We start from the raw sequence: 18,198 nt of genomic DNA, 5'->3' as shown, positions 1-18,198 counted from the left end.
AAGGCATCAGCCTACTGATTCTGCTCATTTTAGTGTTGTTTTAGCATGCCTTAATGGGAGTTTTATGATCATTTTAGTACTTAAGGGTTTTTAACTGTCCGAAGCGTGTCTGATGTTATCTCTCAGCAGCAACACTGCCTCCCTCTATTGTTTGTTGTCCATACAGATTGATCAGAATGAAGATAATCAAAAACAAGTTTGTGTTTTATGTGGAGCCTCTCATGACAAAGTGAGAAACTCAAGTTAATCACTTTAATCTTACATTGTTTGCACTTAAGTGGACTCATCTGGTGGAACATCATGGCTGGTTATCCATGCAGTACATCCATACCTGAGCAAAGTGCAACAAAAGGTTTTCACCTTGATAAAATTTATGTTCTTGCCCCATGAACATGATGCTTCCCTTATACTTTGGAAATACTGCATAAATGTCTTTATACAAAAAAACCCCAAAAACAAATCTTAACCTTAGCCTTATTTTAGCACTAAACCAAGTCCTCATTTATTAAAAACAGGAAAATACGTGATTTTATTTGATCTTAGGTTCATCACCATGGTGATGGGAGGTCTCCATCAGTTGGTGTGCAGTCACCTAAGAATCCTCACAGGAATAGAAAAACAAAAACACAGCCTGACACTCACCGTTAACCACATACTGTCATGACACCCCTTTGCCCACTCAGATTTTATATATAGACCCCACCCGATTGCACTAAACCAGTCTCATTCTATTTACATACAACTGGCAGCAGTAAATGGAGGCTGTCAGACACTGTGTGAGGATTACTCACTGCATCACAGGGTTTTTCCAACCAGAAAGAGGGATACAACAAAGTAGAAGAATTGTTTCATGGGCAAATTAAAGTTCAAAAACTTTTCAGTATCACTGATATTGTGTTACCAGATCTAATAATCTAAAAAACACTAATGTGCGAATTACAGAGAATTTGTTGTTACAATGGCAAATGTTAAAGGAAGGATGGCATCACATCACCCTGACTCATACATCTGCATAGTGGGATCATTAAAAATTAACTGGACCTATGCACTATTATGTCAGTCACAAAACTTACAATGGGAGTCCCGATTTTGTGAAATTCATTTTTTGCACTTTTAGAGTAAAATAAGGAACAAAGGGAGATGAAGTGTTAATTAAAAGGTTCTGAAACTACTAGCAGGGTCAACAAAAAGGGTCAGACTGGTAATTAAGTGTCTGACAGTCCGAGGAAGGAGTGTTATAGATGGGCAAAAATGACTTCTACAGGAGTTTGCCTCCACCTGCACACCCTGTGCCCTTGCAAGTAACATAGACCTCCATTAAATTGATATATCAGCTCGACAGGGAAGACACAAAATAGAAAATGAAAGAAATGTTGGCCTGAAAACTGATACACTTTCCAGTGTCATGATGTTGCTCAAGCTGGGAATCCTCCCATAGTCCCCAGTAATAATAACTTGCAGACCCCGTATTCAATAGCATGACAGAAAACATTTTCACCCTTTTTGTACAAATGTAATCCAAGTTTCCCAATGCAAGATGCGACTTGACTTATTTTGTTTACATCAGTGGTTCCTGGACCTGATTCTCAGAACACACATAATTTTTACTTTTACATTATTGTGTATAAATCCTAAAAATAAATGATGGCTCTTGAGCAGGTCTCTGCTGAATGAGAATGCAATCTGCAGGTAATTTGTCCGTTTGAAACAGGATGCAGAAACATCTCAAACCTGCTACACAGCGTAACATGAGGACAAAGGCTGATTTAGACATGCTCTCTATTATTTTCAATCCTCCATAAATCTTTACAGAAGAAGAAAATCCAATTTCTTCAACCTTTTTTAAAGCCACAAATATGTCTTTTTTTTAGTTGTGCTGATTCATTGTCAGGCTGGGTCAAGGACCCGGTCAGATTGTATTGAATGCCAGGCTGAACTTCTCTTGATTTTATTTTCAAGTCGGTAATTAAAACCAGACATATTCACTCTAGGATGCATTTAATGTAAGGTTTACATTTTTGTTATAGGCATATACAGAAGATTTTTCTTCAAAATGTTTTACATTTCAACTGGATTTCTTATTTACGAATAAATAACTAATAAATTAATAACAATAACAACAACAACAATAACTGAATAACATTTTGCTGAAAGAGAGCGGATTATTAAATTTAAAATCCAAGTAACTTCTTCCAATTTTCTACAGGCTGTTTGATGAATGACTTGAGGCAACCAAAATTAATAAACGGATACCGTGAAGTTCTTTTATGACTCAAAAAAAATAATCTATAATTTCAAGTTTTCAATGTCAATAAAATAGTTTCACCAGGGCCAGCCTAAAGCTAAATGGGGTCCATTTCAAAATTTTACTTGCTACCCCTCTGGCAGCCCACCGGGACACCCCCGCTTCATTTGGTGCACACTGTACGTTTAAGATAACATATTTTAATATTAATAATTGAGCCATTGATGAAGGCAGGCATCTGGAATTGTTTATATATCCCATTCAAGACTTTTGAAAGTATGTTTTTGAAAGTGGCCGCTGTAAATAAACTGTGTAAATATTGGCTTGTTTCTCTGACTTACTCAATTGCTTTTGCAGTAATTCCAGAGCTTCAATATTGACTCCATATGGTAAAGAAGGAGTCACGATTAACTGGTTGTGCTGAGCAGATAAAGGAAATAAAAAAAAATGTTGTAAAAGTTTCTTTTACATTTGCAGCTTGCATGAAATGTGACCACAGCTCAGACACAAGTAAATAAATGAACTACAAAAGTAACATTTTCTATTGTATGCTTCTAATATAACTACACACAAAATTTAATTTGTTTGCACATGTACACTTTTAATTTAAATCAGAAGTTTACAATATTTTATATACTGTGTTAACATTACTTAAAAAATTTGAACTTCTCTAAAACTGCACTTTTGAAAAACAGGAACAAATGTAGAAGTTGGCTTATAACAATTACATAACTGTTTCCATATTTGAAGCTAAGGGCTCTTCAGGGGCCCCACCCAGCATAGGTACCTAAGCAGTGGCTAAGTCATGGTTTGCCTCAGGCTTGCTCTGAGTTTTAACATAGCATTTTGTCAAAATGTTCATCTTTGAGTTAAACATGTTACTCATAGATGGTAACTTGTTCAGTTCAGTTTTGTTTTCAGGTTGAAAAGATAAAACTGTATCCATGATAGACCATGATATATAGAGGGAACTTGCCAGAGATTCATAAGGCTCATATTGAAAAATGGATAGTCCCTCAAATAATCTGTTATTGACACAGATCCTGCAAATGAGCCTGTTACCATATTACAAGTAAAGCACATCACGCCCAGATAACTTCAAAAGTAAAAAATAGCCTCAATTTCTGTTCTTGTTTGCTTAGTTGCATGTCAGGCTTTCCATCTACTTGAGTCATTTGCTCATTTGCAACAATTCTGTGGTTTCAGAGCAATTTCTTTGCAAGAGGCACAAAGAGATGGAAAAAGGTAAGTGCGGAACTGAGTGACAGAAGGGCATAAAAGAGGGTGAAGTGGCTAGATCAGGAGATGATGAGGAGAGTGAATAAACTGTAGCAGGATAATTTTGCTGTCTTGACCTGTACACCTGAAGATAGATGAATGCAATGGTTTTTGAGGGATAGGGAGAGGTGGCTGTTTTCAGGATATACTCATATTGAAGGCCTTTTACCATGTCATAATGATTTCTATATGACATGGAAGGAAATGGAGGGTGAAGTAAATATCACAGAGGGTGTTGAGGTGCTGTCAAGCAGCCTTCACTGACTATGTCCAGCAAATTGGCCAGAAACTGACAGACAACTCTCTCCAAGTACTGTTAGCAATAAAAAGGAGAATTTTTTTGTCTTTTTTAACCATTAATAAATAACGGATGAGCAGAGCATTAGTGATGATCCATGTCATCTGAATGTGGGACTTTGAAGATATTTAAAATGCGTTCATCACATTTGCAAGTGCATCTTAAAATCCTCTTTTATCTGTGTTGAAGATGAATGTTATATATGCTTTCGCTCGGCACTATAAACAATCAAAAATCTGACAAAACAGTGAGTCAAACATAGATTTTTTTAATAACAATAATAATATTAATTCAAATGTACTTTGTTGTTCACTTACACAATGACTATCAGTGGCAACAAAAATAAATTTAAAAGGCCGGACATTAATTTTAGTCTCCCCACCACAAAAAGCCACATCCCAGTTCTTTTCCCAAACATCACTCTATGGTGGTCGCACAACCAAGAAGAGGTAAAATAAAACAATAACCATAGCTTCCACAGTTGTTTGTTAAAAATAAAGAGGTTTCTTTGAGCTTTCTTCTATTTCAAGTTGGCTGTCTTTTACTGCCTAGCAGGGGGGTGTCGGACTGTGGGGAGTCAAACTGTGGAGACTTTTGTTAGTGCCACACTACAAAGGCAGCCCACTGTGAGCAAAAAGTGCCCCACAAAAGACTGAATTTACTTGTCCTTCCACTACAACATTTTAATGCTTCTTCTGGTTCACCAAGTTTAATTTTGCACAGGCTTCTGAACTTCATAAATTCTAACTCTATATTTTTAGCTAGGAGTTACTAGTGAGAAAAGAGCAGATTAGATGATGGCTGAAGCAGAGCAGAGAGGAAGCAACATTTAGTGTCTTGCATGAGTGTTCACACCCATTTATTTATTTTTTCACATTTTGTTATGTCTTAAACATTCTATGTATGTTCTTAGAATCTTATGAGATAGAACAGCAGAAAGGACAGCATAATTGTGTTGTCGAAGGGAAAGTACATAATTTTCAAAATAAAAAAAACAACCTGAAAGGTGTGACAGACATTTGTATTTAGAGTCATAATCTGATATCACTGAATAAAATCCAGCCCAACTGCCTTAAAAAGTTCCTTAATTAGTAAGCAGAGAATACCTGTGTGTCATTTAATTATAAGAACTTACAAGATTTGAAAATGTTCAAAGGTAAGTAAATTTTTTTAACAAATAAGTTTGTATAAGACCAAATTATATTGCACAGCTCTTAAGGCGAAAATAAAATAAAATGAAAGATAATATAAATTATTAAATAATCTCTCATGTCCCTAGAAAAAAATAGTAATATGAGCTAACTTGTAACACTTTAAGGATTTTGAAATTGTAATGCAATTTACACAAGATTTTTCTATTTTCGCACCATCCTCTTTAGATGTATTTGGAGTTTAATTAATTCTCTGCTTACTGTTCATCCACCTCATAAAAACATAGCACTTTAAAGCGTTCACTGAAGAGAGGCACTGATGATAAAACTGCATTAATGGAACACCAGCAGAGTCAGAGGAAAGCCTTAAATGAAAGACATTTACTGTAAAAAAAAAATTCTGCAGCAACCATTTTCTGTCTGGAGTGAATACCTCCAAATAAAATCTTTAGTAACACAGACTAATAAATCCAGCCCACTCAGTAGAGAGAATTTAACTCATTCCAATTCTCTCTCAATAAGTTTATGATAACTCATCACTTTCCTTTGATCAAATTAAAGCCTGAGTACTGCCACTCCGACGAGCGTTGGTTCAATTAGGGTTTTGAAGATAAATCTAAGCTGCAAACAGATTGGAACACAGCATTCAGTGGTAATTTATATGTTGATGAGCTGCTGATGTGACTGGAATTTGTTTTTCTGCTCAGGTCATCTGCACTGAAAAAAAAAGCAGTAAACAAGCACATTTGCTCATAAGTGTGTACAATCTCGCTGTAGCTGAAATCGGTAATTAAAGTGGACAGTTTTGATTATCTCCAAGCAGCAGTGAGAAGATAAACATTCCTTTTACAGGCAACATTATTTTATTTATTTAGCTAATACTATGCTATTTAAAAGACTCTGATCAGGGATATTAATGAGGATTTTTCATTCATATCTTTTCCATGGCATTAATCTACAGCAGAGCATCTGTGTGTGAGGAATGTACAACAGCCAAACTGGTGTTTCTTCAATGAAAGGTTTACTTTTGCATTTAAAAGGAAAAAATAAAAATAAAAAGTAAATTTCATAAGCCATACACACACCATTTTGACATAATTCTGCAACCATCTGTTATATAATCTAACAAAATAACTCAACACAAGCTCATTAAATAACTTATTTCACTTTCTTACATATGTTGAAGATAAATTAATAAATACAGCTTCCTTTCTTATTCCTAATAGACCACACAGGCTAAACTGCTTGTTCCTTTCTTTATGCACATTATCATTTTCTAGGGGATCCATTACACATCATAATAAACGTTTGCTTTGCTGTAACAAAATCAGCACTTAAATAAATTAGCAGCATTAGACACATTTATAAAAATACTTTTTTTTTTACTTACTCAAGACTTTGAGTTTCTTTATTCTTACTAAATGCAGCAATTTCATCCACAGTCTACAAACAAAGGAACATTCTGGACGTTTACGTGCATCTCATAATGAGCACAGTTTAGAGTCAAAGTGCCTTAAAACCAGCATTTTTCTTATGGTGATATTAAAATCTGATTTGTTGATTTGCAGGTTTGGAAAATTTGAATATTATTGAAAGGTTATTTTGGATTAATATGTGGAACACAATTAAGTGTTAAAACTGTGTATGTGAATAATCTATCTAATGCATGAGTGTAATTTTTTGAATAGCGTTTCAATAACATTCCAATTTATTTGATGCACCTGTAGTCCTGTGACTTTTTTTCCAAATGTTTGTGCAATTTGTAGTGTATATTGCTTTAAAAACAGGACTTTTTTGTGTGTTTATGTTTTGTGTGTAGAGAACATAAACAAAACCCACGTAAATTTGAGAAAATGAGAATATCATTGGGTTGTACTGCATTAATCAACAATAACAGTCTAACCCAAACAATAACAATATAATGACCGAATTACCCTCATAAGAATGTTCATTATCATAATTACATGACAGTGTTTAATGGAACATCCTAAACGAGTCTCTCCAGGTGTGTTCTGACAAAGTGCACAATCAGATGTCTAAGTGGTGTCTGCACAATAAATACAAATCTGTTTATTCCGAAAAATAATAAGCAAGCAGGGCATTTTTGTTCTAAAGAAGGAGTCCTCAAATCCCGGCGTGTCGGGGTCAAACCTGATCTGGACTATTTTACACTTCACATTGAGTCTCCGAAGCACAGTTTGAAATGTATGAAACTTTTATTCAATGCTTTCAGTGCTTTTTGGCATTAGGGACATTTGAGAATATTGCTGGTGCTCTAAAGGAAAGCATTCACTGTGGGCTCTGCTGAAGTAAGAGCTGACACTGGCAATAGCTGAAACAAACAAAAAAAAAGTCCTTTTTCTTTTCAACAATTTACTTTAGAAAATATTTTTATTCAAAAGAATCGTGACTATATTTAAAATGCAATCATCTAACTTTAACCTTGACATAAACTTTGGATTCCTACATTGAAAACATATGTATAAATACAAGCTCAATACTTCCAATGCAACTATTTCCATAATGTTTTGCTGGCTTTTCAAAGGTCATGTTTTAAAATGATTAATAACGAGAAAAGAAAGCAGACTTGATACGCATGATGAACAACTGATGGCTTGCAGATTGCCAAACAAAAACACTTTAAAACTACGAATCCCATCATTGATCTTTGTGAAATTTGGTCTATCATATGCTTCTCCTGTGTAGAGAAGTCATGGTCTTTAAGTGCATTAGTGTCGGACCTTACAAAACGTTTTATGTTTGATGTAACAAGATTCTCTCTTTGTGACAAACAAAAGCCTCTGTCATCACCATATCATCAAATAAACCTAAAAGCCTAAAGCTTGTTGAAATAATGCTGGGGGGAGGCAAAGGGCATGACATCAGGATCAGCTGACTTTTTAGCGCGAGACAGGAAGGACGTTTTGATAAGCACTGAAATGGTTTTAAACGTTCAGTCAAGGGATTTAAAATATCGGAATCTATATTTTTTCACCAACTAAACAGACGAGCATGTCCGGATTAAAGAAGTGTTAAAGCACAGGGATTATGCGTTCAATTTATTAGAGTGTGTTTATGAAAGTGAGTTAGCCAACAGCCTTTTGAAAGGAAAAACAAAAATTAAAAAACAGTTTAGACTTGTGGCCAAATCTCATTTTGCTAAAGAAATAAATGCTTTTCTTTCCCAAACAAAGTAATTTAGTTGAAATGCTACATTAATTCTGTGCTTATGATTTTATCATAAACACATTATTAACTATGTTTATATGCTTTTAACACCACTGTGTTATACATTGTGTTCTACTTAGTTCTGCTATTTGTTCGATAATTACCATTTTAAGCGATCTGTATTAAAGAGACAATAAATTAAACCAAGTTGTCAGAGAGTGAGATAAATCTTAGCTTTCTGCAGAGACTTCAGCGTTTCACCCAGGAGGCTCCTACACACAGCTGAAGTGCTGCAGTAAGCTTTTTGTTTGTCTCTGAAGCCAATCTGAGCACCGTCAGTGACAGTAGCAAACAAACCATTTTCTCCAGATCAGTTCAACATTAATACAGGTGCAGGATTCCTACACAATTTCTATCTGAAAGGTTAATTCTTCTCCAGACTTGTATTTTCATATTTCTTAAGAACAATTTTTCACATCCGAGTAAAAACCTTCACTTCAAATTTACAGCTGTTGGTTGGATAGCAATATGCTTGCATTATTCCTGCATGCTTTAAAAATAATCTAAAATGTAAAAAAAAAAAACACACACAACAAACAAACAAACATATTACAAGGTTAAAGTCCTCTTCAAGAAAAAAAGGAATTGATTTTGTGAATTTGTAATTACGTTAAAATCAAACTCAACTTATGAATAAGGGCTAAGCTAACCTCTGTCATCTTTATGCAAAACATGTCACGATAAGAAATAGTCAGCAATTAAATTGCACTTTACAAAACTTAATTTTAAAAATGTTTTTCATTGACAAGTATTTTTAGGTTTTTATGTTTTACAACCAGACGGAGCCATTAAAAGTACCAGTTGACTTTGCGGCAATTCCACCTAAGGCAGTATGCAACCTGCCACTTTAGGTGGAATGGACTTTGAATATGTGCTCACTGCTTTAAACAAAAAATAAAAAAACAACATGTTTTTTCTTAGAAAACAGAGAAAATTAATGGAAAAACAAATACTTTTCTAAAATATCCATACTTTTCAAAAATCCTTAGGAACCCTACATGATGGTTTTTGACAACAGGTCAGATGTAATTCCTTGTTTTATGTGTTCAAAATCATATAACCTTGTGTTAATCAGCCTTCCCCCCCTCTTTGGACCAATTAGTTTCATTACTTTGTCCTAATTAACAGTATGACATCATTTTACATACTATTCAATCAATTAAATATGATTACAGCCAGGGATAAACAGTAAAAATGTGATTAAAGTATAAACCAAGAGTAGGAAAATAACAATGAATTTCAACAAATACAGATTAAATACAAAGCAAAGCAAAGTTTCAAGCTATCAATCCACCAACCTTACAGAGTTATCCAGAGAGGGCTAGTAATAAGAGTTGCAATTTTGGATGATTTAAAAAACCTCAGATGTGGACCTTGTATACATATAGATAATATTGCTTCTACACTGAAAAATATGAAATATTTATCTAAAATGTATCCAAAACAATAGAAACAATTTACATTATTTTTTTTTCTTTTTTATATGAAACCACATATTTTAACCCACAATCTAGTAAACTAGACACCTCTTACCCCTTTGGCACAATAATCATATTAATAGCAAGTATCATAATATTGTTCAATTACGAGACATTTGAATAGGATTTGTCACTCACACATTCAGCGTAGGAACACAGTTTCTCTAGTCGTAACACATATTTGTACTGTATGTTATAACAGCTTAAAAACATCAGAATTTTTTCTCTTTTTCTAACATTGGTTGATATGTAAATAAACTGTCTTTCATCTTGATTCAATTAATTTAAACAAAACAGGTCTGTCTTTGCATGCCCTTGTTATTTACAAGATCACTTTGTCTGAGTTTGTTCTTGCCGGCTACAGTGGAGCGCAAATGTTAAGCAAACATCAGACAGCTTCTTCCCTCACAGCAGACAAATGCACATGGTGCAGAAAATACATGGAGACGGTAGTGGACAATATGTCACAGGAAACACTTTAAAGCACTTTTTGAAATTTCTTTTAAATTGAGTCATACATACTGCAGTTAACCAAACTAAAGTAAAAATGCATGTATTGTGCATCTGAACCAATGAACCAATACTGTGGGCGGTTTTTGTTGACGCTGACACAAGCAAAGGCCTCGTCTCTCGGAGGGGTTGTGTGGAATGCATTCATCTGCACATCTCTCCTGCTGCAACCCAGAAAGCAAGCGTTGGCACATGTAAATACATTCGCTTTAAAGGCATCCCCAGTTCTCCACAAAGCCAGTTTGCTCAGACATCTACAAAAACGTGTCCGATTATGAGACAGTTAAATCTTCAGGATGCATGACACAGGACCAGGCCTGAGTAGGAAGCAACTGACATAAAATCTGAATGTAAGAGAAGAGATTTGCTTTTTCGCTGAGAGTGAGCTGATAATAATTACACAACTCTGATTTACGTTCCCTCAATAGAAGCATCCTGAAAATGTCCTGATGTATTTACCAGACAGAAATTCAAGAGGTACTTACTGTCCGCTGAAAAATGCTAAAAGAAGATAACTTTTATTTTGAAAATCTTTATAAGCAAACTGGGTCAATTTTTTCCAACGTTATCTTTGTCAGTAAATTCAATTAACCCACAAAGAAACCCACACATTCTTTAGACACAACCAACAATAACACAATTTAAGCTGTAAGTCAAAGGGATTACAACTACAACCTATTAATTTATGTTCCACTCAACATCTGAAGAGGTCACCCGACAAAGCAAGAGAGAGAACAGCAGCTGATACACACAGATGTGATGACTGGAGGGGTCGTCACAAGACTGAAAACAAAACGTCCAAATTTCATATTGGTATATGATAAGGAATGGGCTGGTATGATGAAAAGATGGAACAAAAAAACTATGGTTTAAAGTGGTAATGTGAAAGTTAGGGTTAGGGTTGTCTAATTATTCTTTTAGTTCTGATTTATTCAAGTGATTTCACAGTAATATCACATATTGTTATGCAATTGATTAATACAAACTACTGAACAATACATTTCTTTTACAACTGATGACATTTTTGATGGACTCATGCATTACATAAGCATTTACCCAGGGTTGCATGGTGTTGCAATTGTTACCCATATTGGAGGGGTCAGAATATTGGCTTTGAAAACTCACAACGTGTTAACTACTTGTAGTCAGATGTTTTTGTTTGTTTGTTTTCAGTTCCCAGTTGGAAAAAAACAAAAAGCATTTTCCCAAAGAAGAAAAATCTGACATTGTGTTGTCAAATACCCATCTGTGAACACTGCTTTTTGTGTTAGAGCAAATAAAATGTTAACAAATAAACTAGCAACTAGTATAATTAATAACAGTTAGAGCCTAACCAATGAGCAAATCCCAGAACATTTCCAAATTGCAACTACAGTATGTGCCAACCTAGCCTTAACTCTCCCTCACTCTCAGCAAGATAGCAGTTTCTCCCCCCAAATAAGGAAATATATATCATGATTTTAGACGATATTCATGTCAGTGTTTTTACTCTTGATTGTGAACATTTGCCTATGCTAGGTGTCAGTCATTTCTTACTGCTTTTTATGGAACTTGTGATAAAAGATATCATTTCAATGGATAAATGGAAAAAATGCATAACTTTAATTTGTCTTTTAAAATTAAAAAGGTTGTTCAACAAATTACCTTTTATAAGACTGAAACCGCCAGCTCAACTGTCAATTTGTACTCCACTGTAAATGTTAATGACTTTCATTCTAATTCCATTTAAAGCACTGTTTTAGATGAAACAGGTTACCGCCACCTACTGACATATTGTATCTGGAAAATGTCATGACTGGAATCCAGCTAAGCCTTTCAGAATGTATTTCTGAATGCCACATATTAGCAGAAAAGCTTTAAGGAGAGATCCTTCCCAATGATCCACCAGAGTGAGAGCTAAATACTGGAAATGTTCACAGTAAAAACGAGGCCTGGTCTCGCCACACCCCCTTCGTTCTCCCTGTCTCAAGTTATAGGCGTAGAGCTACAAAAGATTTGGTCCCAACTGCCTCAGGAATAATGTAGAAAATATACATTCAGACTTACTGGAAGAGTAGAAAATATGAAAACACACTGATGTGATGAAAGCTGAACAAAATAAACTAAGCTTTTGGAACAAAATGTTCTAGATTAACACTGTTTTAGAATGTCAACACTGTTCACACAATGCACTTTAATTAGACACTAATTGGATTTTATCACTGAAGACAAAATTTATGTGTCCTATAAATCCACTGCTATTCCTCACACACTTTATTTATAATCGTGTGCTCACACTTTTGTGATTTGTGTTAGCAAATATATTTCGGTATGTGCCCTTTGTAGCTTGTCCCTTTGTAGTTCTTACAGGCACTCTGCTGCCATATTCCTGTCACCTCTCCTTCTCTAAGATACAGCAAAAACACACTCAGGCCCACTGAAGCGCACACACAGAATCTGTAATTAGTTGTCAGCCGAGTTACCTTAAGGCCACTAGCCCAATCTAAATGACAGAGAACCTCCAGGAAGAATTTCTGCTGTTACTGAAACACCTCCGAGTCAGAGCGGCCGTTTTCAATTCTCACCCAATAAAGACGGCGAGAAGATACGACATCCTGCCGGTCTCTAGTACACGCATCTCACTGTAAACATGTAAACACAAACACAGCTTGGTGTTTTCACCAACCAGCCCTCCATGACGACGTCTCCTCGGGTTTTGACTCCAAACGGTGATCAAACGGTCCTGTTTGATCTACTTTTTCCGGATCATCACCTCTCCCTCACAGTGAGGAGGAACTCTGACTGTAGTTTCTGAGAGTCAGTCTGGTGTACCTAGGTGAGGGAGGAGAAGGGGGTGGGTGGTTGGGGACAGGAGGGACAAACAAACCAGTCTCTGAGATCTGGGAGCCACTGCTGGATCCCAAAGAGTCACGGAAGGGCGAAGGAGGAGTAAGAGCGATGAGCTCCTCTTCCAGCTCAACCCTCCTGAGTGGGGAGTCGGGGATGCAGGCGACTAGGCTTCCTCTTATGGGGGAGAGCGACGGGGATGTGTGAGGATGAGGCGGAGGCTGAAGGGGGTAAGGCGAGCGAGGGATGGAGTGAACTGGACAGCCGCCCCGGTTGCCCAGACTGGGCTCAATGTGGGGAAGGGGCTGGACGTCAGCGTAGGTGGTGAGGGTCGGGGGCATCGGGATCTCCCGGGGTAGCAGGTAAGGATCAGGGGGATGAGTGGCGGGGGGAGTGTGTTTGTGCGTGTGCGTCGGCGAGGGGTAGAGCATCATGCTGTTGAGCTCAGTAATGTTGGCGGTGAAGCGGTTCACCACGCAGCTGATCTGATCCATCAGCGAATTCTGGCGTGGCGGTGGACGGTTGTCAATGGCCACCAGACGCCCATCGCTCCCAGCCGCAACGGAGCCGCTGCTCGGAGGCCCGCAGCTGCTGCTGCTGCCGCCACTGCAGACGCTGCTAGAGTACTTAGAAATGCAGGCCACCTGGGACTCCTCCCCCAAACTGGCTCCTATCCTCTGGCTGACTGTACTGATCGGCGACGGCGTCTGCGGCCGATAGGTGATTGAGTAGTGCTCTTCTGCTTCTGAGAGCTCATAGAGAGTCTTGTCTGTGACGCAGTCAGGATGAGTGGGCAAGGAGGACATGGAAGAGAGGGAGGGCAGAGGTACATGTGGAGGCAAGTCGGATCCCCCAGAGTACCGCTCCTCAGAGGTTTTGGAGAAGGGCTTAATGACCGCTGTCTGATTGTTCTCTTTCTTCTTGATGTGGAAGGATAGCCGCTGCCACAGGTGGTTGCCTCGAGAACCGCTGCGCTCTGTCTGCGCCCAAGACACCGATTTACCATTTGAGCTGCGGAAAATTGCAAAAACCAAGAAAAGGAAGAGGAAAAAGTGTTTAGCGCTTGGATCTAGATGAGCAAATTCAATATTCTGTTCATTAGCTTTCCAAGCCTATTTAATAATTGTGCAAAGTAATTGCAGATAATAAATAAAACATTCAGCGGGAGCTTTGTGCCAACCACATAAATCAGTTTCACTCTATATGCTGATAAATTTTATTACTTTTCTCTGCCTTCATTTTTTTATTTACAAGATCTCATGTTTTGTTTTGCTTTTAAATCGTCTTTGCTTCGCCTCATTTACAGAGATTTACATGTCGGTCAAAAGGTATACACACACTCCTCATTGGCATGGATTTCATGTTAATTTTGGACTTTTACTGATACGTTTGAGTAATTGGAATGAGAAGATAGCTTGCACCTTGTTTGGATTTTAGAAATAATAATTTTCTTTGCAACTTTGAATAAAAAACGTATCTATGTATTATACATAGACATAATACACATAGTTATATCAATTTTAATTTCCTACCTTTCTAAATTTTCTTTTTACGTTTATTTGCCAGACCCTATGGGTCCTCCCTGTTTCACCTGAGTTCAAGAGATCTGTCCTTCGATGCTCCTCTGTCTTTTTGTCAGGTTAATTAGTGTGATTAATCTAAAAAGAAACTCCTGATTAAACCATCATGACTGGAGTAGAGATGGGAGAACTCAAATCCCCGTTGAATGAACATTCAGGACGGGGCTTATAGAGACACAGGCTGCATACTGATCTAGACATTAGTCGATTTGCTGTGGCATCTGCAGTGTTTAGCTCAAAGTTGGACTTTAACGTCTGGTGAAGGTAAAGCAAGTTTTTTTTTCAGCTGTTCAAACATTTGGTATAAACATTGATCAAGCATGTCTTTTTCCTCCAGTCTGCTAAAATATTTTCTGTCTATGTCTGTTCTGCCTGCTCTGACAACGACAGCATCTCAAACACAACAGTTTCCAGCCCTTTTCTGAGGAGACAGACAGCCCTGCCAATTACCACCACCCACAGAGGACGATAGGACCAAAGGAGACGTGCAGAGGAAGAGGAAAGAGAGGAACATAGACATTTTTTTACAGGGGTGTGATTGAGATCTTGCTTGCCAAGCAGGGTGAGCTGGAGCAACCTGCTGACAAATGAAAACGTGTTCCAGTCTTTTCTCTAAGACAGGGGGTTATGCGTCACTCCTTTTTGAGTCCTTTGATCGGTTCCCTGTCACTGTGGATGGCCTGAAGAGCGCGAAGTAAGAGGAATAATGTCCTCTTTTTCTTCCCATCACCTCAGCTCTTCATTTTCTTCACCATCCATCTTTTTCACTGTTTATATTCTCTTTTCACTCCTCTCCCTCTCAGTATGCTGTCTCTCCTTCTTTGTCGTGCCTCCATGAGGCAATTTTCCAAAGTTCACAATGGGGTCAGAAGAAAAGGCAAGCAGATTCAGGTGAATACAGGTAATCAATCTCTCACACAGCAGGAATGCTTTCTTAAGTGGGTCTATTATAGAGATGGCACCTTGGACTGTAACTCACGAGTACCACGGCATTAACCTGGGCAGAAAGGCTCTGGGTGGAAAACAGACTCTCACACATAGATATACCTGAGGGTCTCTCCAGTAGAGCCTCTACGCTTAAACAGGTTAACCAGACTGGAAGAGCGGCTAGCAGCTGAGGATGACTTCCCATCTCCCACATGCATCCGGACCACGGTGCTGGTGGTAAAGGCACTGCGCACGTTACGCTCTGGCTTGGCCAGAATGATGTACACCTAAAATGGAACAGAAAAATGCATTCATAACTCTCTATGTCAGTTTAATGCCGTTTCTTGAATTGAAGCTGTTTTTTTGTTGTCATTTTCACGTAAATATTGAAGAGTCTCAAATCTTACTTTCCAGAAGCAAAAACAAATTAGAAGGTTAAATGAACAAATTTTCTTTTCATTTTGTTAAGGTTAGTAATACTTAGCTAAAGTAATGCTAACCTGTTAAGTCTTTCCTGTCACAGTGACCATTCAAAACTACAGACACATTTACACATCAATAAGCAGATTGGTAAGCAACTTGAGGTTAGACCTGTGATGTTGTTGGCAGAGTATGGGATTTTACTCTGCCAACACTATACTCTGGTATTTCAGTACAGTTACTGAAACACCAGGAAGGTTTTTAATAAATATCTAATATGTTCCAGAAAACTGAAATGGGTCATAATTGGGTCTTGTGACGTGAAAATGATGGTGGTCAAGTTAACACAAAAACCGTTTACCGAGGAATCCATGACTGAACAACTTGGAGAGATTAAGCAGGAAATTTATAACAGAGCTCCCTCTCTATTATGCAACTGCAAAGCTTTTATATGCATGTTTACCTGTGGCAACAGTAACTGTGGGTGGCACAATTAAACCAAAAATGTATCCATTAAAATGGTAAAACGTTATTTTCATTTTAACCTTACCTTGGGTGCAAACATGCAGCACAGAGCCACAGTGGCACTGAGGCTGACACTGAAGCACATGGTGATGATTTTATAGTTGGAGCCAAAGTAGATGGGAACAAACGCCAACCAGATGATGCAGGTGGTGTACATGGTAAATGCAATGTACTTGGCCTCGTTGAAATTAGCTGGGACATTGCGGGTCTTTGAAAAGGAGAAAAAAAAAAAAATCAAGAATCAGTAAAAATGTTGTACCGTAACTGTATATGATCGGGTTTTTTTTGCATTCTTTAATGCAGAAGTGTAATAGCCACTTTTAGCTTTTGTCAACAAGCCTTAGAGGTGGAATGAATATTGATGCAAGCTGTTTGCCCAATATCTTGGTACTAAAGACAATGGGCTTTAAGACTTAATGAACATCTAGAAAACTCTTTATAGGAGAGAGGTTAATCAAGTGGCAATAAACCTAAAATACTTGTCACAGTAATGTATTCAGTTGTTCTGCCCGTGTCTATTTTCTTACAGAAAAAAATCAAACTATGCCCACATAAACAGCATAGTAAAAATAAGTGTATTCACTGCTGTTGATAAAGTTTTACACACCAAACTTTAAGAGTGCTTCACTTTCTGTTCACTTTTTATGTCTGACATAACATCATAACACAGGCGACTGGGAAGGGAATCTTTGATTAAAGTCTTTTACTGAAGATTTGGCAAATAGTGGAGAGTCTCCTTGACAGCCACCCACCATTTACATGCTGCTCTGGACTGTCACTTACATGCAAGTCAATGGGTCCATGAGGACACTGGTGTTCTCATTACAGTTAAGGGGATAAACTTAATATGTGTGAACGTAAGTCTTACTGTAAAGCCAATTCAAATTCGCAGACTTATGCAGAAAAATATGTCATTTGCACCATGCTCTGGTTTGGAGGAAAGCTATTGAAGCTGTAAAGGAAACAACATGGTCGAGTTACGTACCACAGAACTTCAAACTTATCAGTCTTTATGATCAACTTTTTGGGTATGTTTTAGTTTTCATGTTTGGGTTTTTTTCATCTGGTAGGATTAATATTCAGATAACACATTCCATAATTTTTCTACATTTCAGAAATATGAGTAAAGATCAAAGTAAACTTAAATGCAAACAGAAGACAGACAAAAAAAAAACATTACAAAATTATCCTTTAAAAGGGATTTTGTTTTTCAGGTGACACTAAAAATTCAAAACGTTTTGTCAGCTTACGCCTCAAAATGGGAGTTAATTTATTCCAGAACCATGCTGCATATTCTACTGCATATGCTTACTGGTCTCAAAGAGAGAACGTATCTGGAAAGAATGCAATTATAATTAAAAATGTGCCCATCTGTGATTTATATATTGTTTATATGGTTTCTTCACAACACAGTTTGGTGCAAATAACACAGACTTTCAATAAGAAGTGTCCTATTTTCTACAAGAGCATGAGATCATATGATAGTATCCACTAGCAACACTAGTTCAGACTGTTGGCTGTTGTAACTTGTCAATGCATTCAATCTATAGACCAAAATATTCTTTTATTCTCAATATTTTGGGTCAACAAATAGTTCTGTGAGAGCAAAGTCTGCTGATGTACAAGTGTTGCCGACGTGCAACTTATTATTCGCCTCTGTGTTTATGTTTTGAAACAAACATAATAAAGCATCTGAATACCTTCAAATGAATAGTCACAACAGAATAGGTAC

At 37.2% G+C, this 18,198-nt stretch overlaps 1 protein-coding gene across 3 annotated transcripts in view; it reads right to left on the bottom strand.

Moving 5' to 3' along the window:
- Positions 1 to 4,068: 4,068 nt before the first annotated feature.
- Positions 4,069 to 18,198, bottom strand: part of grm5b (glutamate receptor, metabotropic 5b) — a 68,159-nt gene continuing 54,029 nt past the window's right edge. For all 3 annotated transcript variants that reach the window (XM_028045434.1, XM_028045433.1, XM_028045435.1), the window contains exons 16-18: positions 16,492 to 16,674; positions 15,642 to 15,808; positions 4,069 to 14,025 (exon numbers count right to left, since the gene is read on the bottom strand). In XM_028045434.1, the coding sequence (XP_027901235.1) occupies positions 12,948 to 14,025; positions 15,642 to 15,808; positions 16,492 to 16,674 (1,428 nt within the window). In that variant the 3' untranslated portion in view covers positions 4,069 to 12,947. The remainder of the gene's footprint in view (positions 14,026 to 15,641; positions 15,809 to 16,491; positions 16,675 to 18,198) is intronic.

The sequence above is a fragment of the Xiphophorus couchianus genome, chromosome 18 (genome assembly GCF_001444195.1).
Source record: "Xiphophorus couchianus chromosome 18, X_couchianus-1.0, whole genome shotgun sequence".
Classification (NCBI taxonomy): domain Eukaryota; kingdom Metazoa; phylum Chordata; class Actinopteri; order Cyprinodontiformes; family Poeciliidae; genus Xiphophorus; species Xiphophorus couchianus.
Note: the sequence above shows the minus strand (reverse complement) of the source record. Positions and strands in the feature narration are given on the sequence as shown.